This window comes from Heteronotia binoei, chromosome 13, assembly GCF_032191835.1.
Source record: "Heteronotia binoei isolate CCM8104 ecotype False Entrance Well chromosome 13, APGP_CSIRO_Hbin_v1, whole genome shotgun sequence".
Taxonomy (NCBI): Eukaryota; Metazoa; Chordata; class Lepidosauria; order Squamata; family Gekkonidae; genus Heteronotia; species Heteronotia binoei.
The window spans coordinates 37517822-37542369 of NC_083235.1; the positions used below are offsets into that span (position 1 = coordinate 37517822).

Sequence of the window (24548 nt, forward strand, 5' to 3'; positions counted from 1 at the left end):
TTCTGGCAAAGTTACACCCTTTTAAAGTTTAGAAGGGCACAACTCTGGATTGCACTGTAGGTTTGTTTGCTCACACATGATTGGTTGACATTCTTAATCACCTCAATACAAGGCAATTTCAGTTACACATAAGTATCCTATTAGACTTTAAAGGGATCCAGCGTAGGAGAAGACAAACCAGCATCATGGATTAAATTAAAATTTATTTTGCAAATAGTTTGGCAGAACTGTGAATTAATAATGTTTGCACACACAGGTGAAGGTGTTGCAATTGGAGTGAGCAAAGAGGAAGTCCTCTCCCAACCAGGTATCTATTGTTCTTAAATGGTCTACGGTATGACTAAATGCTCAGCTGGAATCTTTACACATAATTAAGGCTCTTCAAAACATCAGCATTACCAACCTAAAGGACTCAAGAGTGTACTAATGAAGTTTGTGAACAGTGTCAAGTCACACATGGGAAGGATGAATGTGAGAATCCCATGTGTTTACAGTCGCCACCAATACCCTATAGCACAAGACTGTAGGCCAATTCATGTATTACTGGCTCAGTATGGAAGCTGCTCCCACTGGATAGATTCCCCACCATCCCACTAAGGAAGCAAATAGTTTGGTCATATCAGGAGGCCTCCATTCTCAAGCTTCTCAGGGCTGGATTAACAATTAGGCCAAGTAGGCACTGGCCTATAGGCCCCCATGCATTTAGGGGCCCCAGGCCAGCTTTCCTCACCAGTCCCCCCCCACCCACCCACCCAGCTTGCAGCCCTCGGAGCCTGTACACACAGCCAGCATCTGATCCACTCTTTGCCCAACTTGTCCGATGCGGCTGCTGCTGGTGTCGCCAAGTTTGCCTCTCTCTGCCTCGCTCCCACAGCGCTATCAAAGGGGCTTTTGAGAAGGTGCCTGCAGGCTGCAGTGGGGAGCCATGGACAGCAGGGTGGGCATTCCAACCGAGATAATTTGCAAGGGGCACCCCAAGAATTAGGGCCCTCCACAGGGTTTAATCCAGCACTGAAGCTTCTGCAAGAGAATATTGGAGAGGGGAGATGCTAACTGCAATGTTACAGAAAAGAGAGGATCTAAGGTTAGAAAAAGGAGCTACATGACGCAGAGTGGTAAAGCTGCAGTACTGCAGTCCTAGCTCTCTGCTCACAAATCTGAGTTCAATCCCAGTGGAAGCTGGGTTTAGGTAGCCGGCTCAAGGTTGACTCAGCCTTCCATCCTTCTGAGGTTGGTAAAATGAGTGCCCAGCTTGCTGGGGGGGGGAGTGTAGATGACTGAGGAAGGCAATGGCAAACCACTCCATAATAAGTCTGCAGTGAAAATGTCTTGATGTGATATCACCTCAGAGTCAGAAATGACTGGTGCTTGCACAGGGGACTACCTTTACCTTTAAGGTTAGAAAGTTCACTCAAACCAGGATAAAGTTAAAATCATATTCAAACCTTTTGGGGAAACAAATGCCTTTATTTTCCAAAATAATGACACCAGCTAAGAACAAACCCCGTAATTAATTTCCTCCTTCATCTCCTTGTGGTTTCCCAAAACAACAGTATCTGCCTGAATGAAGAGCCTGCCTTTCTAAGGCAGAAGGGGAGCATCCAAAAAAGAACAAGACAATCTGTTTATTAGGAGGCATGTCAAGAGAACAAGCAAAAGAAGTCTAAAAAAGTGTAAATCTGGGGAAAGCAGCAACTGGAGACGGCTTGCTGACACCTAATAAGAACACTAGGAACGTCTGCTGGGAATCCTGCAGCAGCTGCATGGCACAATATGTCCACTAGGTGGCAAAAGTCTAATGGCCCATGAGAACATAGCAGATGACCAGCAGTGTGGGGGAGTTAAGGTGCAGAAAAAAGGTAACTTTGAAGGGGAGTGGAAGGTATTATAGGGGCTCCAACTTCCTGTTAGAGGATAAACGAGAGATAAGGTCATAAGGAAATCTTTCCAGATAGCCATATACAATTTCAAAAAGCCAATAAGAGAAGGCACCCTCTGGCTCCTTTCCCATGATAAAGCCTCAAATACATTGGAACCGGCCATTTGCACCCCAGAAAGGAGACAGAAATATTTCAGCATTTTGTGCAATTGCTGTGGTAGTAACCAGATGCACGGCACGGAGGAGCAGCTACATGACCTCATAGCCACTGCGGATTCCTTTCATGAGACAGCAGGCAAAGATGATACCAAGAAGCTGAAAAAGAGATTACAGAAATTGTATCATTCATGGGCTGGTTGGTTTTGGTTTTTTGGAAGAGGAGTTTCATATGCAACCAGATAATCTTTCACACTATACTGAGCAGGGAAAAGAACCGGAATACTTTCTCTTATCTTTTTGCAACAGAGAGAATATTCCGGCTCTTTTTAGTTGCATAACCCCAACCTTTTCCTTATAGTCCCTCCTCTTCCTGACATGCTTACCAAGCTTGATTATCAATTGAACTGTTAGAGCCTCTAAGTATCTCAAAGTGGGACTTCTATTTCCCTGTTCCTCACTAGATAAATGAAGGCAATAGTAGTTTTGTTTTCTAGATAAAGAGCCCCATGGCTGCAGCACTGCAGGCCTAAGCTCTGCTCATGACCTCAGTTTGATCCCTGGTGGAAGCTGAGTTTTCAGGAAGCCGGCTCAGGTTGACTCAGCCTTCCATCCTTCCGAGGTCAATCAAATGAGTACCCAGCTTGTTGGGGGGAAAGTGTAGATGACTGGGGAAGGCAATGGCAAACCACCCCTTAAAGTCTGCTGTGAAAACGTTGTGAAAGCAACATCACCCCAGAGTCGGAAATGACTGGTGCTTGCACAGGGGACCTTTCCTGATAACTAAAAGGGGTACAATAAGGGTCATCATCACAGTGTTTATAGATTCATCTCAGTAGTAACTGCTCATGTTTTTTTTTCTTTTAAACATGCTTCAAACAAATGGCAAATGTTGCTTGACTACAGACAACAGTGGAACGAAGGGATGCACTTGTCCACCACATTATAAAAAAGAAAACAACTTCAATCATGCCATCTTCAAACCCATCCCTTAGTAGCTGTTTGCACCTTCAACTCAGATAAATATGTTTATGGAAAGGGTTTGTGGAAACAGAGACTGAACTTTCTGTTAGTACTGTATATCTGAATAAGGAACTAAATATGGAGCTTTTTGGTTCATTGTGGTACGGCAAGGTACGGCAGCAAGGTACATTGTGGTACAGCAAGGTACGGCAGCAAGTTTTAAATCTACAAATAGCAAAAGGGAGAAAGAAGGCTGCATATCTGAAGGGGTCCTATTCCAAAACTTTGAAAAATATTTTTTTTAGCCCTTGAGTGTCTAAAAGTGCTTGACTGTAATGAGTCTTCAAAACACAGTTTTATTTCTCCATTGATGTAAAGAGCCTTCTGAGAAGTGCTCACGTAACCTTTTTATGTCTCATTTTAATGTTATATAGGTTGATCCAAACGGCAATTAAGTTCCTCAATCCTGGTTTGGCTGCCTAATATACAGTCAGGAACAGGAGAAGCACCTCAAAGCAAAGGAGGAACCTGCATCCATTGGACAACCATGTGGTAAGCATATTTCTATGTACTGCAAGAATTCTTGCCAGAAGTGCACTCCTGACCCCAAGATAAGAGCCTGCTGGGTACACATGAAGGATAAAACAAATATCTCAGTTCTGGGGGGATGAAGGAGACCACATGATCTTTTCATTCCTGAAGAGTGGGCAATCCAGTTATCAAATTTACATTGTTACATTACAATTTATGGAACTTCACTATCATATGCTTTGTCCATTGTCTAGCAGTTCCACATAGTTTGCAGTACAAAAAGGAAAGCAATGTTCACTCTGCTGAGAGTCTCAGTTTACTAAAAGGAGGAGAGATATGAAGGTTACAAAGCAAGCCTTGGAAGCAGGTGAAGTCTCAAAAACCAGAGATGGAGAGTCTGCTAGGGCTTCTAGTGACACAGAGTTGGACCTCAGAATCATATACTGCTCTCTGCTTCCCTCCATGACTAAAAGAAGCAGATATTTTTTAAAAAACAACAATGAAAGAGAATCTTATTCAGGCTGCAGAATTTAGCTTTAGCACACTTTAAAAAAAACAAAAACCCTCAGGCTTCACCTAGTATAACCATCACATTAATATATGCCCTCACACCATCACCCTTCCCCACAGACAGGTAAATTCTTGGTACCTCAAAGAAGGCAATGCCCAGTGCCACTCCTGCAACAATTACAATGTGTTTCTTCAGCCAGTTGTCTATTTTTGACACACAACCCTACAGGAATAGGAAAAATGACAATCACATCTCAGGCATCCAGAAGTAACAAAGCCCTTCCCCACCACCTCAATTGATTGTGCCAGTTCTCCTCCACACATACCTCTTGGAAGACGTTATCAGAAGTTGCGTTCTTGGTACAATCAGTTGCATTGGGCTTACAGCATGATGAAGGCACAGTATAGTTGGTGGAAGCTACTTGAAACCAGTCAGTGTAGTTGTTCACTCCACAGCAACTAAACTAAAATGGGGTGAGAAGGGAGAGAGAGAAGAGGGGAGAACTACATGAAGAAATGGAAGATAGCCTCTTGCAGTTTCTGACCAGAAGGAGAAGCTCCTTTGTTCCTATAGTCTGCCCCTAACCCCATGCATCAGAGCAGATATTATTTCCTCAGTACATCCATCCTCAGACATTTTGTGAGACTATTATTGTTCCAGTTTCACAAGAAAGGAGGGGAGGGGCAACACCAATAACCACCCCAAGACTACAACACCATTTAGACCAAGCCCAGCACTCCATCCACCAGATCACATTCCCTGATGGCAGAGTCTACCTTTGAGAGTGGAGTATGTGGCCTTCTGCTATATTTACAGAGGATGTGGAGGTGACCATAGGCTTACAGGATAGTTATAGGTAGACCTATTATCAATGTCAGCCAGGCCTGTAGCCACAGGGGGGCCTGTGGGGGCACTTCCCCCTGACTTCCAGGCAGGGCCTCCTCACCTCCAGGGGGCCCTCCATGGGGCAGCCTGCTTTTTAATTGTTTTTTGCCATGGCTGAGCTGCCAAAGTGTCATCAGTGGTAGCCAGAGCTCGGAGAGCTGATCAGGGCACAGTGCACTGCAGTAGCAAAAGCAGCCGGCAGAGAGAAGAGAGGTGGAGGAGTGAGAAGCAGAAGAAGCCCAGTGGAATGGGCTGCGGTGGGGGGATGGACTTGCTGGCTGCAAAGTGCTGGAGTGGAGGAGAGGGAGGTGGAAGGAACCCCCCCCCCCCCGCGCTTGCATGCAAGGTACAGTTCCTTCTTGACTCCAAAGTTTTAGGGTTGGCTGCCTTGACTTGGCCACTTTCAGAGCCTCCAGCTTCTGAGAAGTGGCAAGCCCCATAGTGGATGAAAAAGGGTGCCCCCTGACATTTTAAAAAGACCCCCCCCCCTTTTTAAAATTCTGGCTACGGCCCTGATGTCAGCTAACAGAACTTCCATGAGTCCTCTGAATAGATGTTAGGGACCAACAGGGGGAAACATCTGCCTTCATCCCTGGCTTGTAATACTCCCAGAAACGCTTGCTTGGCCACATTTGGAGAGAAGATGCAGGTTGGATTTTCAGTCTCTCCTTATTTCATGGCTAGGATCCAAAGAACACAGGAGTAGCTTTGCAGTCCCAAGACTGCCACAAGCATGTGTATCTTCAACAACAGCCATCTATCCCTGGCAAATCACCTTTTGAAACCGAGCAAGCTTTAAAAAGCAGTCTGTGATACAACAACAACAACAAGAAGAATTGCAGATTTATACCCCGCCCTTCTCTCTGAATCAGAGACTCAGAGCGGCTTACAATCTCCTATATCTTCTCCCCCCACAACAGACACCTTGTGAGGTGGGTGGGGCTCTCCCAGAAGCTGCCCTTTCAAGGACAATCTCTGCCAGAGCCATGGCTAACCCAAGGCCATTCCAGCAGCTGCAAGTGGAGGAGTGGGGAGTAAAACTCGGTTCTCCCAGATAAGAGTCCGCACACTTAACCACTATACCAAACTGGCTCTCATTAATGTTACTGAAAGGGGCACACTCAAGGCCTTGACTGGACATAAAGTAGCAGTGTAGATACTATTCTGATCGCTTTTTTTGCCAATTCAGATAGGCTCCTAATTAGGAAACACACAACACATAACCACCATAGTTTTCCTGTTCAATTTGCCCAGAAAACAGAGGAGAGCCTCCTCATTGCACTCACTTCTTTCTGCAGATCATCCAAATCCTTTTTGAATGTTTTGTTAGAGTATCCTTGCATATCATTCTTGATCTGTGTTTCAATCACATCTTTTATCTTTGAACAAAAAGCAAAGGTAAGGTGGCAGATAACTCATAAGGCTTATCCCTAGAACATGTATAGAGTAATTAACTGTTGTATGAAAATCTTTTTTGTGGAACAAGGGTGCCTTTTGGATCGACTATTGGTGAACTTGACTCTGGGAAGATTCAGTGGTCCAAAGAGAGACTGCATTCTCTCATGAGACTCCCCTCTATTCCCATTTCCCTAGGGCCTTTCCGAAATGGCACCAAACAGCCCTTTACCCACAATTCACATGGTCCAGGCATATCTCTTACCTGGCCCTTAAAGATGTAGCCAGCAATGGCAGCAGCAATCTCCACCAGGAAGATCAAAGTCAGAAGGACAGCAAACTATTAGGGAAAGCATACCATTGTTGAAGACCAGGAACATGTGATAATCTCCACTTCATTTTATAGAATGGGTGTGACTTCAAAACTCAGTAACTCCACCCTATCCCACCTAAGCCCTGCCTCATGAAACCAAAGTCTGTACCTACTGTGGCAGAAGCAATACCCCTATACTGGAAACAAAGAGATAGAACTCCCCGCTTCTGCCATCACCTTTTGGGGGCCTATCCACTCAGGAAGCACAGCACCAGCTCTTATTGATTATACTAGATTGTACAGCAAAGCTATTCCTTTCCCTACCCCCCGTTTCCAGTGTTCAGGTTGGAGAACCATCCCTTTTAACATAGTTCTCTGCTCCTCCCAAATCCTTATGAATGCTTGGCAGTCAACAATTCCTCCTCTTCTCCCCACTAATTTAAATCCACAGATCCTAGAACCATTGGCTTTCAGTCTTTCCAAACCTCAGAACTACCAACGCCTAGATGCCAGTACAAGACCTGCAGCCATGTAGCAGTAAGTCGGGCATCCAAGTAATATGTCATGAAGAGGAGAAGCCAATGTCAGCAGGAGCAGCTCTGCACCACAAGCTCATGCAGAGGACCAGAGAACAGACTAGTGGGGTTGGGGGTTGGAGAGAAAAAACACAAGAAAGAGCATTTGCAGGGGCTGAAGGCTGTGCTAAAAGGGAATCCTCTCCCTGCTGAGTGGCCTTACCATGCCATCATGCTACATGAAGGCAAAGAGAGGCAACTGATGTATCCTTGCTCTCTCTCCATATATGTACTAGCTGTAGGTTGTACTAAGGAGCAAAAAAACAAATATGGTGGCCCTAAAGAGGAGCTGCATGATACATCTAAGTGTTCCCGCCCATGGGTTGCAGAACAAAGCCATGAAGCTTCTCAGTGCCAACCTAAACCCTTCACTGTGCCAATGCCCCTGAAATCTTTACCCATAACACTAGTTCTTAGTTTCTGCTCACACACTTAGACCTGACTCCAGTGCTAGGTAAAAAGTGCATTTATGATGTCGAAAGCTGCAAGGAAAGAGTGATCCTGTACCTCTCTCCATATCTAAAACACAAATATTACTTTGGGATTCACGGCCAGTCCAGATGATGTAGTGATGGTCACAGGAATAAACAGCTTTAAAAGGGATTAGGTAGCTTCAAAAAAGTATTAGGTAGATTCATAGAGGATAAGTCTATCAATGTCTACTAGCTATGGTGGCCAAGGGGGACCTCCACACTCAGATGCACTAAGCCTCTGAATCCCAGAGCCAGGAGGCAACATCAGAGGAAGGATTCTGCCTCCATGCTGTATTCCTGAGGAACTGGTTGATTAGTGTGAAACAAGATGCTGAACTAGATGGAATATTGGTCTGGTCCAGCAGGGCTCTTCTTATGTTCACTCCATGACAGGTACAATCAAATGTATTTCACTGAACAGCAAATAAACGACCATGAGGGAATTTGTATGGCTGCTGATTTCACTGACAGTAGACAGTTTTATTTAAGTTCTGTTGTAAGAAACACAAAACACAGCAAAGAAATGGCAATCTTCCAAGAAGTTCTTATCACAGACACCACAGGGAGGCCCTAGTGGGAAAACAAAACACAGGTGACCTTCCACAGCCCAAGGACTTTCCCTATTAACCCCACCTTATACCAGACTCAAAGAGCAGGCCTGTATATTTCAGAACTCTGCATCTAACATTATTCCATATGTGTGCACAGTTGTAGAATTTATCCTTCTTTATTTTAAAAAAAATATTTAGATCTCAAGGATGTGATGACATGGACAATGCAAATTCCAGAAGAAAGAGGGGTATGAAGAAGGTTCTAGGTGGTTAGCAAGACTGAACATCAATGTTTCTTGCTCCTCCCCAATAGACCCTCAATTTTAAGTTTTCATTTCAGTCCTCACACAGTCTATCAACCCTTACCGTGGTGACCATGCAGTAGTTCTCTTTCCATGCTCCACAGCAACCAAAGAAAGCAATGAAGAAGACGACAACACCCACAATCAGGATAACAATGGGAGCTCCTGAAGCAGACAAGTTGGATATCTTTATGGTGTCATTCAGCTTTATTTGTACAAAAATCCCCAAGGCAATGAGTGCGATGCCACAGAGCTGTGTAGGAGAAAACCAAGATGTCAGCGCAGCAAATATGGGAAGTCCTTGCATGATGAACCAAAGGTCTGTTTGAATCCATCCCAGCATCCACCCCAATGAACAATTCTACTGCACAGATGGGAGATGGCAGTGAAGAAACTTGCCTCTCCTAGCAGCCAAATTATTGGTTCCTCAGCATAAACTGGTTCAATGACTGTTAGACAGAGGGCCAAATTACACATTTGTTTTTAAAGTGTTGGATCTGAGTTCCCCAGATCCAACTTGTGATCCCCACATCAGCTGCAGGGAACAGCTGAAAAAAGAGCTCAGAATGGCACTGGAGGAGGAAAAGATCCTTCCCCCCTCCCATAAGCTATTTTTATACATGAAAACCAAGCTGGGGGGGGGGGGGAGTTATTCCCCCAGTTTTGCTGTGCCATGTGGAGTGTCTATGCATGTGAAGCTGCAAAACTCCACACACACATACCCCACAGTGCAGTTTTTGTGCACAAAAATTGCTTGCAGGAGGGAGAGAGGGAGGAGCCCTGCTTCTCCTCACAGTGCTGTTCCAAGCCCACCTGAACTCTTCCTTAAAAAAAGACAAGGAGAATGAGATGGGTCCAGGAACCCAGACCCAGCTTTTCAGAAACAGTAAGGTATAGGTCAGCCAACAGTTTACCACATTGGTAGCCAAGCATACTGGCAATGCATGTCACAACAGGTTGTACAGTTGTTTAAAATATCACATTCAAGCCTATGCGTATGGCCAGTGTTTTCCACCTGAATCAGTGGAAAATTATAAACTTTATAAAGGAAAATTATAAAGGATGCAACACTTAAAAGACAGATCTATGTAAACCATGAGGCATCTATTTGAATTGTGTTGGTTGAGATGGTTGTTAAAAACATTAACAGGTAGGTTTACTACCGGTTAAGGGAATGAATTAGGGAGGGGACAGTCACCCATTCACCATATCAATGGGGCAAAAGGAGATGGTTATCAATTGTGTCACTGAAACCACAATATCCAAGGATATCTATCACACGAGTTGGAAAAAAGCTCACACTAATGAGCTTTACATGGCATATCTCCACTGAGATCCCTCTCCACCCCCAAATCTCCAGACCTGAGGGTGGTAGCCTTAAGTATAAATCTGTTAGAAAATACAAAAACCAAGTCAGAACTTTTGCTTACTTTTTGTACACCGATTTTCATATGACAAATGTCCTCTGTGCATGTTTGACATTTGCTTACTTCTTGCATGCTGATTTTCACATAATAAGGTTCTCTTTACATGTTTGACCCCTCCCTCCTATTCAGTGATTAATGTTATGCCACCTACCCCACTTGTATATTCTGTATTCCTTTAAGAACTTCCTTTCTCTCACTGGCCAATGAAGTAGGGTGTACATGTAAAGTGATCAGCATATTTTCTTTAAGAATCACTGAATGCATGGGGTTCCTAACCTTTTCGACCCTGCAGGCACCTTTGAAATTCTGACACAGCATGGTTGGCAAGCCCAGCCACAAAATGGCTGCCACAAGAGGCGGAACTAGGCACACACTGGCTGTCTCTCAGCTTACCTTCAATCACATAGTGACAGATCTTTGCTGTGGTGGCACCCACTGCCAAATCAATGTTTTCAACAATCTTTTCCACCAATCAAAAGCCTGTTGGACAAAAGCTCCACAAAAGCCCACTTTCTAAAAACACCTGGTGGGCACCAGGAAAGGTGTTGCAGGTCTTATGGTGCCCACAGGCACCATGTTGGGGACCCCTGATTTAATGGATGTTGGTGCACCTATCATGAAACAGCAATTTAAAGACACAGCTAACAATATTAATTATAGGGCAGGCAGATATGACAGATAGGAGAGGAAGCTTTACACTGGCATTTGTACTTGGCCACATACAGGACAGGAACTTTTTAAAACTTGTTCATTCTTTTAGTTAAAGATATACTAATAGTGTAATTAATACATAGTAGTCACAGAGTTCAAAATGGGCCCTGCCAGCTGCAATGGTACTAAAACTACATGGTACTAAACAAAGTTGCGTACACATGCAAGACGGATAGTGCAATCTTATGCAGAGTCACTCCACCCTATTTATTCCATTGGGCTTTGAGTAGGTTCACTCTGCATACGGCAGCTAGGGTTGCCAAACCCCAGGTAGGGGCAGGAATCCCCTGGTTTAGAGGCCCTCCTCCTGCTTCAGGCTTATCAGAAAGCAGTTCAGGGTGTGTGAATGTCCGCAGACTAGCCTCCATAGGGTATAATGGAGAATCAATCTGTGAGTATCTGGGACTCAGAGAGGGCTGTTTTTTGAGGCAGAGGTACCAAATTTTCAGCATAGCATCTGGTGCCTCTCCTTAAAAAACCCAAGTTTCAAAAAGATTGGACCAAGGGGTCCAATTCTATGAGCCCCAAAAGAAGCTGCCCCCATCCTCCATTATTTCCAGTGAAGGAAACACATTTCAAAAGAGTGTGGTCCCTTTAAACGTGATGGCCAGAACTCCCTTTGGAATTCAATTGTGCTTGGCACAACCTTGCTCCTGGCTTCACCTCCAAAGTCCCAGATATTTCCTGAGTTGGACCTGGCAACACTAACTGTTGCTGAAGAGAGTTACAGGGTGGGGGTGGGGATGACTGAAAGCTCATGAGTGGCATCTCTAATATTTGCAAAGCAAAAGTTTTACAAGACAAGGAACAGGAGAAGGACAGTCCTTTTCCAGAAGAGGCACTAGAAAAGTCATGCCCATTCCTGCTAATCAGGGCCTTCTAGAGCCTATACAAGATCAGATGAAGGAATTCAGGTCAGGCCTGAAGCTAAAAAACTACACAGGAAGCTTTTCTGTTCCTTCACCACAGACCTCTGAAACACAAAGCTGCTTCCCTCTCCAGCTTGATCCACCACCCAGTTGCCAAACAATATGCTTGTTTCCTGCAGCTATTGTTTACTTTGCCCTATCAGAGCAGGGTGGAGGCTCTCAAAGCAAAGAGACCCAACCCATTTCTAGATGGCACACAATGACTGAGACAGGAGCAGGAGATATCATTGCCACCTTTACCCAGACAGATACTTAGTAGTGGATACCTCACTGGTCCAACTGAACCAGATGGATGCTACAGATATGCCAGGTGGGGCAGAAAAGAGAACATAGAAATGGACTGTTAACTTTGATCACTGCAGCTTGCTGATTCACCTCTGCTTTTAGTAACCTTCCATTAGAACTAAAGTGAGTTCCTCTAAGTGCATAGCAGGGGTCTTCTGGGAAACAAGCAGAGAACCGGCATTAGAAGGCTGGAAAGGAGAGGGAGGGGGCATAGCTCAGTGGTAGAGCATCCATTTAGCATAGTATGCAGAAGGTCCTGGGTCCAATCCCCTGCATCTCCAGTTAAAAAGATCAGGTAGTAATGGACATGAAATCTCTACTGGAGAACCTGGAGAGCCACTGTCAGTCTGAGTAGACAATAGTGATCTTGATGGACCAGTGGTCTTATTCAGTATCAGCTTCGTGTAGTTAAACCACGTGTGCCATTATTCCCTTCTTTACTGTACCTCTGCCCTACTCCTTTCCATTACAAAGGAATTCAGTAAGAGACATCATGTTTTGCTCCGCAGCAACAGGGTGGGAGGAGTATAAACTACTGATTTAATAGCCATCACTGTTTTAGCATGGAGAGGAGGGGAGAGAACAGTAGCCAGTTACATGACTCGAAGTAACAGTTAACAAAATCAGCAAAGGCTATTTCTTTATTCTGTAGTAAATCTTCATTCATATGGTCAACCGCAATTTTAGGCAAAATCTCTATTTTCTTTGTTATAAGGTCTAAGTCTTTAGTGCCCCACAACATGTCAATTCTGGAAAAAGTTTTATGTCTTGCTGAAAAAAAGGTATAGTCCCGCACTTCAGGATTAAATTTCCTCCATATATCCTCCAAATTTTCTTGTTTGACCAATAAAAAAAAAATACTTTGGCAATTTTCCTTCCTTATTATTTTTTTTACCCCCAGACCTATCCAGTGTGTTCTTAATTGTTCCATTAAAATCCCCCATTATCAAAACTTGGTCATAAGTCAGTTCATCAAATTGTTGTATAATGTCTTTTAAAAAGCATCCTTTGCACCATTTGGTGCATACAGTCCCAATAACAACGGGGGTTTTTGCATTTAATATTATTTCTACCTCCTGGGCTCAGATATTAATTTTTAAAGTTTTTATTTTTTCCAAAATGGCGGTTGCGACTTTCTGCTTTCCTTAAAAAAAATTTTCCTTCAAAAGGCTTCTAAAATAATTATCAGCGATAATGTCCAATAGTATTTACCTTATAATTGTCACCTCTGTCAGCTTCACCAATTTTTAATGTCCCGAACACTTTAAAAACTTTGCTTAAATTCTGACCTCCTAGCAATGGCCACCGATGTTTTCTATATTATAGTCCTAGAATAGGCTAGCTGCTTCAATGATTTCCCTTTTCCATCTGACACTTCCTGCTTTTCTTGCCACCAAATCCCGTTTTCACTGGTAAAAAGATCTTGTGATGTTTGACGTATTTCCTGTGTTGACTGTGAGAGCTGCAAATCTGTGACGATGGGACCTTTTCACCAAAACCGCAAGTAGACAAAACAATAAATTCCTTTCCACTTTTTAGCACTGTCCTTTAAATTTACAAAGTTCAAATTTTGCCCCTTCTTTCCTTCTTCTTCCAAACTTTCTGAATCTCTATTTCCCACCTTCTGATTTTATTTTGTTTAACTTTAAATATTCCCGGAATGAAGATAGTCATCAGTACCTTTTTCTGCAGTTATCCAGATCCAACACTGGTCTTGTATAGCTTTAGATGTTTAGCAGTCTCAAAGAAGGTTAGGATCCTGTTGAGCTTATGTCAAATAAATGACTCTGGAAACTTCTGCAGATGATGAATATGCAACTCATCTCCGGAGACCCCTCAAAGAAGCCCCCCCCCCAGGACTCCCTTTTAGCCAAGGTAAATCTCCTCAGAGTTTCCTGTGCATATCTTGGACTGATCTGACTAAGAAAAGTAGGCAGTAGGCATTAAATTGCCCTCCACTACCCTGAACAGAAGCCCCAGCCTGCTCCCCTTCTGAGAAGCAATTCAGCTTGGCATTTTCCAACCCCGAAACTGAAGGAATAAGAAAAGACCAAACAGAAATGGGAAAAGTTCTGCTTGGAGATAATGAAAAATTAATTTCAAAATTATATAAATTACTTTTAAAATGGTCTACAGAAGATGAAATAGTGAAATCTCAAATGATTAAGTGGGCAATTAATGAAAATAAAGAAATACAGATGGAAACGTGGGAATATTTGTGGAAGAACTCTATGAAGCTTTCGACGTGTCATAGTATTAAAGAGAACTGTTTTAAAATGATGTATAGATGGTATATGACTTCTAAGAAATTCGCAAAGATGAATAATAAGAAGCCAGACAAGATGTTGGAAATGTAAAAAACATGAAGGTTCTTTCTACCATATGTGGTGGACTTGTGAAAGAGCAAAAAAGTATTGGCAGATGATTCAACAAGAAATTTCTAGGATCTTGGGATATGAATTTAAGAAAGTTAGAGACTTTTCTGTTGGGATTACAAATGGAAAAATTTCCAAAAGAAGATAGAACTATAATTTGGTACTTGCTTTCAGCTGCTAGGACATTATATGCGCAGTTGTGGAAGCAAGAAAAAATACCAGAGAAATGGGATTGGATTGTAAAAGTTATGACATGGAGTGAAATGGACAAATTAACAAGAATTTTAAGAGACTATGATTTAGAAGTTTTTAAGATGGAGTGGAAAAAGTTCAGAAGATATGCAGAAAAAGAATGGAAAATAAAAGGACACTGGACAATTTTTGATAATGATTAAGTCTCAGAAAAAAGAATATTAATTTTTGTTTTTATTAGTTAAGGGTACCTTTAAACATTAGTACTTTAAGTAAATAACACCGGCGGGGGTCAAGTAACGGGGGGAGGGGTGGGTAGAAAGTAATATATGGGATAGATAAAAGAAGTTATTAATGATGCAAGAAATATAATTTGTTACCATATGTTACCAAATAAAATTGTTTTAACAACAAAATCAGCAAAGGCTGTGCCTCCCCAATGGTTTAACTTCCATCTTCAGTGGGTGTTGCATTACCATCTAAAGGAAGATGCTGTAGGTACACTGCTATAGGTGCCCCACCCTCTGGGAACCTCCAGAGTATCTGCCAACCTTGAAATTGAGAACTGTTTATTTTCTGCCTCTTGGACACTTCCAGGAAACTTTGTTCCTTTACCACTCTTCTTTCCCCACAGCCACATAACATCTGGCTGCTGTAAGCATTAGCTTATACTGGCTATCAACTCCCTTTTCCCCTGCTGTGGAGAGGCCCGACTACGGCATTGTGTTTTCTGGGAAACCTTCCATACTTTCCATAAAGCACAGGAAGCAGAAAATGGAAGGGCAGCTTAGCAGTAGGTGGGCAGTAAGGAGCAGACATCACACATACTCTGAAAAGATAAAAATTCAACAAATGCAAACAGACATCAGTTTTAAAGCCTCCACTTATTTGGGGTTGTTTTCATATGTAATGCTAAACCACTTACACACAACAACTCTCACTTGTGGAAAAACTAGTAGATCGCTCCACTGAGGGAAGGAGCTATGGCCCAGCAGCAGTTAGATCATATTACATCAGGCACAAGTCTGAATGAGAAGTATTAGCAGAGCAACTTGAAATGGCCCTGTATGAGAAGCCCAAGGAAGTGTCATCGTTTCCGCCTTTGTGTGAATGTTCTACAGTTTCCGTTTATCTCTGCTTAGGCGGTAGATATAAAACCACAATTTGTTCCACTTGTTTCATACCAGTAAGTGCTCAGCTGCAAACAGGAGAGATTAAGGATGTGTTCATGGAAGAGAGGCTTAGTGGTACGGGAGAGATGGTTGCTTTGGTATGTATCCAAACAATCTAAGCCTAGATTTTGAAATGCAGACTTCTACAAGTCATACTGAAGCTCAAAAGTATGAGCGGCCTAATCCCACTAACTAAATTGCCTCAACTCAAGGTGAATAATGGAGAACATAGAAAATAGCAAAATAATTTTAACATTCTGCTTTTTATCATGAAAAGGCTAGCATTATATGAGTTCCTTGGGGCAGATCTAGTGAACTGTAAGGAATGGGAAACATGTATTAGGCTTCCCAATCCTCCCGCTCTGGCGGGAGTCCCCTGGGTTTGCAGCCTCATCTCCCGGTCTTCAAGAAGTGGGAAGCGGGGGGTGGGGGGTGGAGGGGGGGGAGAACATACCTGTAGGCTTCATTATAGAGCTCCTGAGCCGTTTGTAAAATGTCTGCCGCTTTAAGGCTGGGCAGGGAGCAGGAAGGGCTTGGGAGAACAGCCCCGCCCTTTCTTTTGCTTTCACTTTCACAGCAAGAGTTCTCCGGAAGAAGATCTGGTAAGTGTGTGTGTGTGTGTGTGTGAGGGAGGGGGCAGGGGATTCCCTGGTTTGGAGGCCCTCCCCCCTTTTAGAAAGCGTGGGGGAGGGAAATGTCTACTGGGCATTCTATTATTCCCTATGGAGAACGATTCCCATAGGGAATAATAGGGAATTCATCCGTTGGTATTGGGGGCTCTGGGGGGGCTATTTTTTGAGGTAGAGGCACCAAATTTTTAGTAGAACATCTAGTGCCTCTCCCCAAAATACCCCCCAAGTTTCAAAACGATTGGACCAGAGGGTCCAATTCTATGAGCCCCAAAAGATGGTGCCCCTATACTTCATTATTTCCTATGGAAGAAAGGAATTTTAAAAGGTGTGCTGTGATGTGATGGCCAGAACTCCCTTGGAGTTCAATTATGCTTGTCACATCCTTGTTCTTGGCTCCACCCCCAATGTCTCCTGGCTCCACCCCCAAAGTCCCCAGATTTTTCTTTCATTGGACTTGGCAACCCTAACATGTATGGAATTAGTATCTACTCGTCCTGCCCCCCCCCCAAAAGCTGCTTGAGAGTATCAGGGGGATCCTCAGGAGCACAGCAGGATGTTGCATAGGATGGGAACTAGGTTTCACCACCCATGGTGGTGGAGGGAATCTACCTTCTCTCATGACCTCTTTGGCTGACAAAGCAAGAACTCATGGAAGGATGGAAACAAGGTGATTCTCATAGATTCCCCTGTCTGGTTGCACTGTCTCAGATTACATCCTGTTTCGCTTAGGAGCAAGGGTGCTGAGAACTGCAGCAAGCCACAAGGAAGGAGAAATAATCCATTCCTTGGACTCTTCTGTTCACAGTTCATTAGATTCAACCCAGGTTGTTTTAAAAAAAAAAAAAAAGCAGAAGTGTTGGTCTCTGAGAACTCAGAAGTGACATTAACACCAAAAAGAGAACATTCATAAAATGCAAAGTTACTGCAAACAAAAATTATATGCAGACCATGCAACTTTGTGTCAAACTTTTGGAACTGAGCAGAATGAAAATGAAGCTTCTAGACTGGTTTTGGAAGCTGAGGGCCAAGATTCCTGGATTTACTAAACTCCTACAGATCACAGAATGTACTCCTCCCTTCTCCCTATCTTACTGGAGGAGTCCCATGGTTCTTTCTCCCAGGTATATTTACCATCTAGATCCAATTAACAGGGAAAGCAAACATGCAGTTGACTTGCCCTTTTGTGGTTGACAAAGTAAATGCTAACTGATGCCATGAAAGGCAAGTATTTGGAAATTAACTAGTTAATCATTATGGCCTTATTCAGTTCTAAAGTCTTACTGAAAGGGGATGGGTACCAGGAAGCTGCTACAAGAACAAGAACATGTGACTTAGTTTTGTGGTGGATCCAAAATATGTTATTAAAGATTTTACCAAGCGATATTACAAAAATACACAGTGAATTATTTAAGCACATGGTGATGGTGGCAAGAGTAATATTTGCACCAAAATGGAAAACAGTTAACTGTCCAGACCTGAAGGAATGGAAGAATAAACTAAGTTAATATGCAACAATTGCAAAATGAACATCTTTTCTATGTAACAGGCCAACTTCAGAATTTCAAGAAAAATTGAAAGTTTTTTTCATTTATAGGTAGCTAAAAAACAAGAACAAAATTAAGTTAAAACAGAGAATGACATAAGGAAAGAGTTAGGTAATATATGTTTATAATAAAACTTATTAGATAAGAATATCGATGGAAAAGATAGAAGATATGAATTGAGACACTAAAAGTAAATTTAAGCAAATTCTGTATAAATGTACGGTTTTGAATATAAATCATTATAGTTGATATTTTATGATTGTATGTTTGCAAATTGAAATTTAAAAAACCTTTTTTTAAAAAGCAGCAACATATAAGGAGTAGAGAGAAGAAGAGAAAGAGCCACTACAGCCCACAAGTTGTGTGGCCACATACTGAAAATGTATTAACCCTACATCATCTGTCCTTTAGCAAAGGCCCCCTTCTCTGTTGCAAGCTCCAACTTCCACACAGATAGTCTCAGAGGGTAGCCATGTTGGCCTACAGCTATATATGAGTCCACCAGCACCTTAGAGATGGACAAGGGTATGAGCTTTTGACTCTGATGAAGGGCATTTTGATTCTCGTAAGCTCATACCTGAAAATCTTGAGGATCTCTAAGATTCTACTGGACTTGTATCTAACCCCCACATTCTACCTCACCATCCCAGCCATCTAAATTCTCCATCAACTAGTTTAACAGCAGCTAGCAGAGAAACCTGATGGCACAAATGGGGTGCACTAGATCAGAAGCCTTGCATACTGGGTTGAACAAAACCATGCACTGCTTATTGCACAAACTAAGGTTCTGGGCTTGTATTTCACCCCTCTGCTCAGCCAAACTGGAAGCCTTCCTTCAGTGCAAGGACCCTTCTTCCAATAGAAGAGCCTCGTCCATTAGAGGAAAGCACCTTAGTCCAGAGAAGGCTTCAGACTTGGTTCAGTAAAATGGTAAGATACAAGCCTGTCCCTGTAAACCCTGGATCAACAACCAGTGCCTCGCAAAGCACTTCTGAAGAGCTACTATCTGGTCCCCCAAAAGCCAAACTCAGAAGCAAAACTTTTTTAAAAGGGAACAAGCACAAGAAGTATTTACAAGACGACTTGGCTGGAGGCATTTTATAGGGCAGCCTTCACTTTGGTGACTACAGGACAAGCATGCCTGTCATACATTTCCTTCCCTTGTTAAGTCAGTCCCGATAACAAGACACAACTATGTTAAGAGAACCCTTGGGCTTAGCACCATGATCTGAATGGAATGACAGGAGGTATATTATGTGATCCCACTGGAGGTCCAAAGTTCAGAAATCCGAGTCCTCAACTACCACCCTGGCTCTAGTCTACAACCACCAGGTAGAAACTGAAATAATCTGAAAAGAGGGGCAGGGCTTCAGAACGTCCATCCAGTTACTACACAGGGCTTTAAAAATGCTTCCTCCTTCATTTCAATCTCTGCTATAACTCACACATTCACAGCAGGAGTTACTCTGCTTCCCACAGCTGCCATTTCAATCTCGCTAATGAGGCAGGAGAGAAACTACAGAGAAGAAAAGCCTACTCTTACTGCCATGTTGGACAGTTCTTATAATCCCCCCTGTATGCTCCAAAACACGTGGGATTTTTCTGGCTCGTCCCTGTGGGCTTCCTTTCCTGCCACACAACTTTTTGCAATGCATGATTTGTCACAGAACAAACATCAGTTGGCTGCTGGCAGATGTAGAGAGCCAAGCTTGTTCCTGCAATTGAGCAACAGCAAAGCGTGTGTCCTTTCAAAACATTACAAGTATGTGACTCAGGCAAAGTCACTAAAAGTCCAAACAGAACCAGATCCCATACTATGATTAACAAAAATATTAGGTTCCAGGCTTCCAACTCCAATGCAAAAGAAGCTGCTGTTTCATTCCAGCACTAAATTAGGACGCAATCCATGTGCAGACAAGCAACCACTAGTCAGCAATCCTTCTTAAATCACACACAGTGCTATGGTAGCCATTGTGGGACAAGCAGAGGTTTTCAACTTGACAGCTATAGAAGGTGAATAGGCTGAACTGGAAAAGGGAATTGAGAGCTCTTTTGCTGGGTGGGTATGTTTGGCAGTCTCCTTACCCAAACTAATAAAGCCCAGAACTGTTAAGTCATTTGTGCTCTTTTCCCACTTTCCCAAACTGTACATCCCATTACTATCATCACAAAGGTGGCTGACCTATACCAGGATGAACAGAACCCAGCTATTATCGCCAGCTAAGCAAAAGTGGATGGTAGACTAAGATGTAAGCTCCTTTGGGTCCTAACTGGGGAGAAGATGAGTGAGGTATAAATATCTAAACAACAAATTCAACAGCTAATAGTCCCAACCAGTGCTCCCTCTAAGCTGAGTTAGTGTGAGCTAGCTCACATATTTTTAGCCTCCAGCTCACACATTTCTGTCTTAGCTCCAGAAGGATGACCTCAGAGCACACTAATTTATGCAGCAGCTCACAACTTTAATGCCAGTAGCTCACAAAGTAGAATTTTTGCTCACAAGACTCTGCACCTTAGAGGGAACATTGGTCCCAACATCAAGAACAGAAAGGCAAGAAAAACTCATTGAGGTTCATACAAAATACAGGCAGCTGCTGATGTAGCACAATGACTTTCAGACTCTCTACTGAACTGTTGGACCAGGGGAAAGCAACAGAAGTTCAACAATTCTGAAATGCCAAACTTTCTTTCTTCCCTACAAGCACGTCAGCTTAATTCATGAAACCCTCAGTTCTTCCTGGGGAAGGATGATGTGGCTATAGTTGTTAACCAGTTGATAAACTTTCAAAGTTTAATGGAAACAGGAAGTACTTTTATATTTTGTTGCAATTTACGATTCTACCACTGTACCAGTTTCTTGTTTTTAAGCTACTCTACCTCATTTTGGGCAGAACACAAACTCAATAAATATTTTTTAAAAAGGAGCTCTTTGAAGAAATTAGGGTTGCCAACAGGCCTGGAGAAATGTATCCTGTCTTTGTAATAGAGGCTTCATGAGTAGAAACAGGCAAATGTTATTTTTCATGCCATTAAACCTCTATGCAGCCTGAACAGCCCAGGCTAGCCATGGCTTGTCAAAACTATGGTTATAGTAATTATCATATGGCATTGTGTGTAGTATAGCCAGGAGATCCAAAGACTGTCTGGTAGACTCAAGTTTTAGCTCATTAGGTGGTCAGCCTCTAGGTGGTGAGCTAGACTTATATTGGGAGGCTAAGAGAGCTCTGGAAGAGTTGTGACTGACCCAAGGGCACCCAGTTGGTTTCATGTCATAGAGTGCAGAATCAAACCCAGTTCTCCAGATTAGAGTCCATCACTCTTAACCACTATACCACAGTTGCCCTCAGTACAATTATAGTACTTGGATGGAAGACCACCAAAGTAGACTCAGGTTGTTATGCAGAGGAAGGCAACGGCAAAGCACCTCTGCACATCTCTTGCCTTGAAAGCCCCACGAAAGGGTGCCAAGAGCTGGCTGTGACTCATTTTTCTCCACACCAGTTGGTAACCTTAGAAACTGGGATCTCTTGAATCAGCATCCTCAAAGCCAATTTCCCAGGGTCCATTGGAGGAAACCATAACAGTTCTAAAATGTTTAAATCAAACATAAAAATATGCCCCCGTTTCTGCCATTAACACTCAAAGTCCTAAAGACTGGAGTGCCTGTAAAGAAACTAGCTAGACCAGACAAGATATCCCATTTCTAAACTAAGCTAAGAAAACCCCAGTCTACAGAACCCTGCCACATTATGGCAGCAGCTGGTTCCCTTCTATCCATCCGCAGCAACCAGGGCTTAAGCCAGTGGCCTGGAAATCAATTACCATGTGCATCAAGTCATTCACGGTATCAAGTTGCAGACTTTTTATTTCACAAATTCATTTAAGAATTCCCTTGGGGAAAAGCAGATACCCCCCCCCCCCCAATTCCTCACCACTTGAAGGGCCAAGGCTTCACAAGCTCAAAAACTTACCCAGAATATAAAGTTGAAGAAGAAAACCAAGAATCTGACGCATTTCATGCCACCTTCAACCCCCATTTTGAAGTTCAGTGAAAGTCCCTGTAGGAAAAGCAATGGAGAAACCTCAGACCTAAAACCATTAAAGGAAAAAAACCCCTAAGAACTAGGAAAACGGAGGCATTATGAATGCAGATTAGAGAGGGGGGAAATGAACGCGGAAGAACAATATCAAAGCATTCAGGCCCTCAAGGGAAGGCGTGATTCTAGTAATCGTGAGTAGAATTTCCCCCAAGGGAACAGAAAACAGTCCTACTCCCAGGAGCCACTAGGAAGACGAGCACTCCACCGGGCCAGGTTCGACATATTGGCTGAAGTTCACTTACCAGTGCACACACCCTCAGCCACAAAGTCCAACTGCCCCAAATCAGGCCAGCTCACAAGCTTTCTTCCCCCTCCCTCCCTCCCACCACACGAACACTTCCTGCATCTCGTGGCCGTCAAACGCTGCGCATTTACTACTTCCCTTCATATCATCAAATACAACTGCCTGCTCGAGAAGGACCCCATCGGACAATGTGGGCTCTAGTCCACAAAAGCAGGCTAAAAAAAGGAGAAAAAACTAGCTGATGGACTTGAAAGGCGCCCACAAGTCTCCTTAGCGTTACCTGAAGTAGAATATGGCTGTTAGTGAAAGGAAAAAACACACACACAACCTTGCAAAGGGGGGGGGGGGGAATCTTGTGACACAGACTGAGCCAATACTGCTTTTTATGGCAGTGGCCGTATCTCACCCCACCCCACACATGCTTGGTAGCCCAGAAGGAAAAGCGAGGGACTTCCGCCTGTCCGGAAAACCAGCTTTGCCTTCCTGGAAAAGCGGGCGGGTGGGACTCTGGGAGGTAAAGAACTCCATTCCCTTCGCGGACACACACGCGGCTCTCGGACTTCCACTGCTCTGGCCGCCTCTTCTTCCCTGCTGGCTGGCTCAAAACAAGGGAGCGGGGAACCCAGAGGGGCCCAGAAACCTCCCACAAGAACCCACCCGACCCTCGCAGCGCCATCAATCTCTGCGCCTCTGGCTACTAAACTCGCCTCCCGCCCCAGGAACCGCGCCGGCCTTACCTTACAGCCCCCCAATCCACAACTACAACCGATCTGTTGCGCTCCCTTCTCGGACTTTTTCTTCTCTCTTCCTCCGCCACTCCTCTCGCGTCACTCCCAGCCTGAACTCCCCTCTTCCCCGCCCCAGCCGTGTAAGAACTCCAGGAGGGAGCCCAGCCAGCTGCTCGTCATGTGATGGAAAGGAAAGGAAAGGAAAGGTTGGGGAGGGGAGGGAAGTGACTGGACTTGCCCTCAGGCTCCAGTGAGTCAACAGGAAAGGCGGCGGGGGAGATGGCCGGGTCCCGTTATGGAAGCCAAGAGGGCTCTGACGCGCCCGCCTGGCACTTCTGGAGAATTTTGCGTGGGGCTTCCCCAGCATCTAGAAAGCTTCTGAACCCAATAAACCTGTTGGTGTCTGTTTGCTGAAACGAACATAGCAGCTACTCCCCGCTTACTTGGACTACCTGCCCTCCTCCGTTGGACAGGCGCAGCCGGCACAACTATTATATCAGCTATGTTTTAACTAAGATTTGTTTCCGAAATAAATGTTGGAAGCAACAAGATTTCCAGGGGGGGGGGGGGGAAGTCCCTGCTTCTTTTGTTTTGTTTTTAATAGCTATTGTGCACAACTAAGGGGTTTGAAGAGTGTAGTTAAACCGGACGGAACTCCTCCTAAACATTAGATTACTGCAGTTCCATACTTACTTGAACTGAAGAGTTTTTGTTCTAGGCACGGTCTGAATTCAAGGAACTCTCTCATATCCAGCAGCTTAACCAATTGGTTGCATTTAGGGGCACCTGATCCTATTTGAGACAGTTTGGTGTAGTTTTAAGAGCAGTGGACTCTAATCGGGAGAACCGGGTTTGACTCCTTTGCACATAACGCCAGCCGGGCGACTTTCGGTCAATCAGGATTCTCTCAGGATTCTCTCAGCACCACCTGCCTCACAGCAAGGTGCCTGTTGTGGGGAGAGAAGGGAAGGCGATTCTAAGCAACTCTGAGAATCCTTTGGGTAGTGAAGGGCAGGGTATAAAACCAACTCTTCTTCTTCGAACTCTTATAAAACTGGGCTGTAGACTGTCAGCCAGTGGTGCTTTAGATGAAATACTTCTTGTTGATCTTGCTAGGGTTGTCTGAAGAAAAATGTCCTAGCCAGTGTTCCCTCTAAACTGAGTTAGTATGAGCTAGCTCATGGTTTTCTAGTCTCCAGCTCACACATTTTTGTCTTAGCTCAAGAAAAATGGCCCAAGAACAAACTAATTTATGCAGTAGCTCACAACTTTAATGCCAGTAGCTCACAAAGTAGAATTTTTGCTCATAAGACTCCACAGCTTAGAACAGGGGTGTCGAACTCATCTGCTATCAGTGCCAGATCTGACATAAATGAGACCTAGCACTTATTGGTCTTAAGGATACTTTCTTTGTATGTCTCCCATGGGATCCAGAGAACTGGGCAAAGGAAGCTCTGGCTCTTTCCTTCCTTCCCCAGGGAACTGGTGGGGGGAGCCTCAGCCAATGGAGAAAATAGAGGCTTTGCTCTGTAGCTCCTGTGCGATTGAGCAAGCCTTGCAAAGCAGGCTGTTATGCAGAAGGAAGCAAGAGAGAGGGAGAAGAAAGCAGATGACAGCCAGTTGCTCAGGGGCCTGATAGGAGCCCTCCGGGGGCCTAATTTGGCCCCCAAACTGC

At 43.8% G+C, this 24548-nt stretch overlaps 1 protein-coding gene across 1 annotated transcript; it reads right to left on the bottom strand.

Annotated features, from left to right (window-relative positions):
• Nucleotides 1-1446: 1446 nt before the first annotated feature.
• CD63 (CD63 molecule) lies at nucleotides 1447-22151 on the bottom strand. The gene is made up of 7 exons (XM_060253186.1): nucleotides 21773-22151; nucleotides 8599-8787; nucleotides 6586-6660; nucleotides 6212-6304; nucleotides 4366-4503; nucleotides 4179-4262; nucleotides 1447-2194 (listed from the first exon to the last, which is right to left on the bottom strand). The coding sequence occupies exons 1-7, from the start codon at nucleotides 21836-21838 to the stop codon at nucleotides 2129-2131; spliced, it is 711 nt and encodes a 236-aa protein (XP_060109169.1). The 5' UTR covers nucleotides 21839-22151; the 3' UTR covers nucleotides 1447-2128.
• Between the last annotated feature and the right edge of the window lie 2397 nt (nucleotides 22152-24548).

Bases quoted from the DNA above. Each gene is read 5' to 3' on its own strand.
- CD63 (XM_060253186.1), bottom strand. From the start codon at position 21,838: ATGGGGGTTGAAGGTGGCATGAAATGCGTCAGATTCTTGGTTTTCTTC. The intron at 4,504-6,211 runs GTGAGTGCAATG...ACCCCATTTTAG, and splicing joins TGGATGATCTGCAGAAAGAA to TTTAGTTGCTGTGGAGTGAA. The intron at 2,195-4,178 runs GTACCAAGAATT...TCTCTTTTTCAG, and splicing joins TGGGCATTGCCTTCTTTGAG to CTTCTTGGTATCATCTTTGC.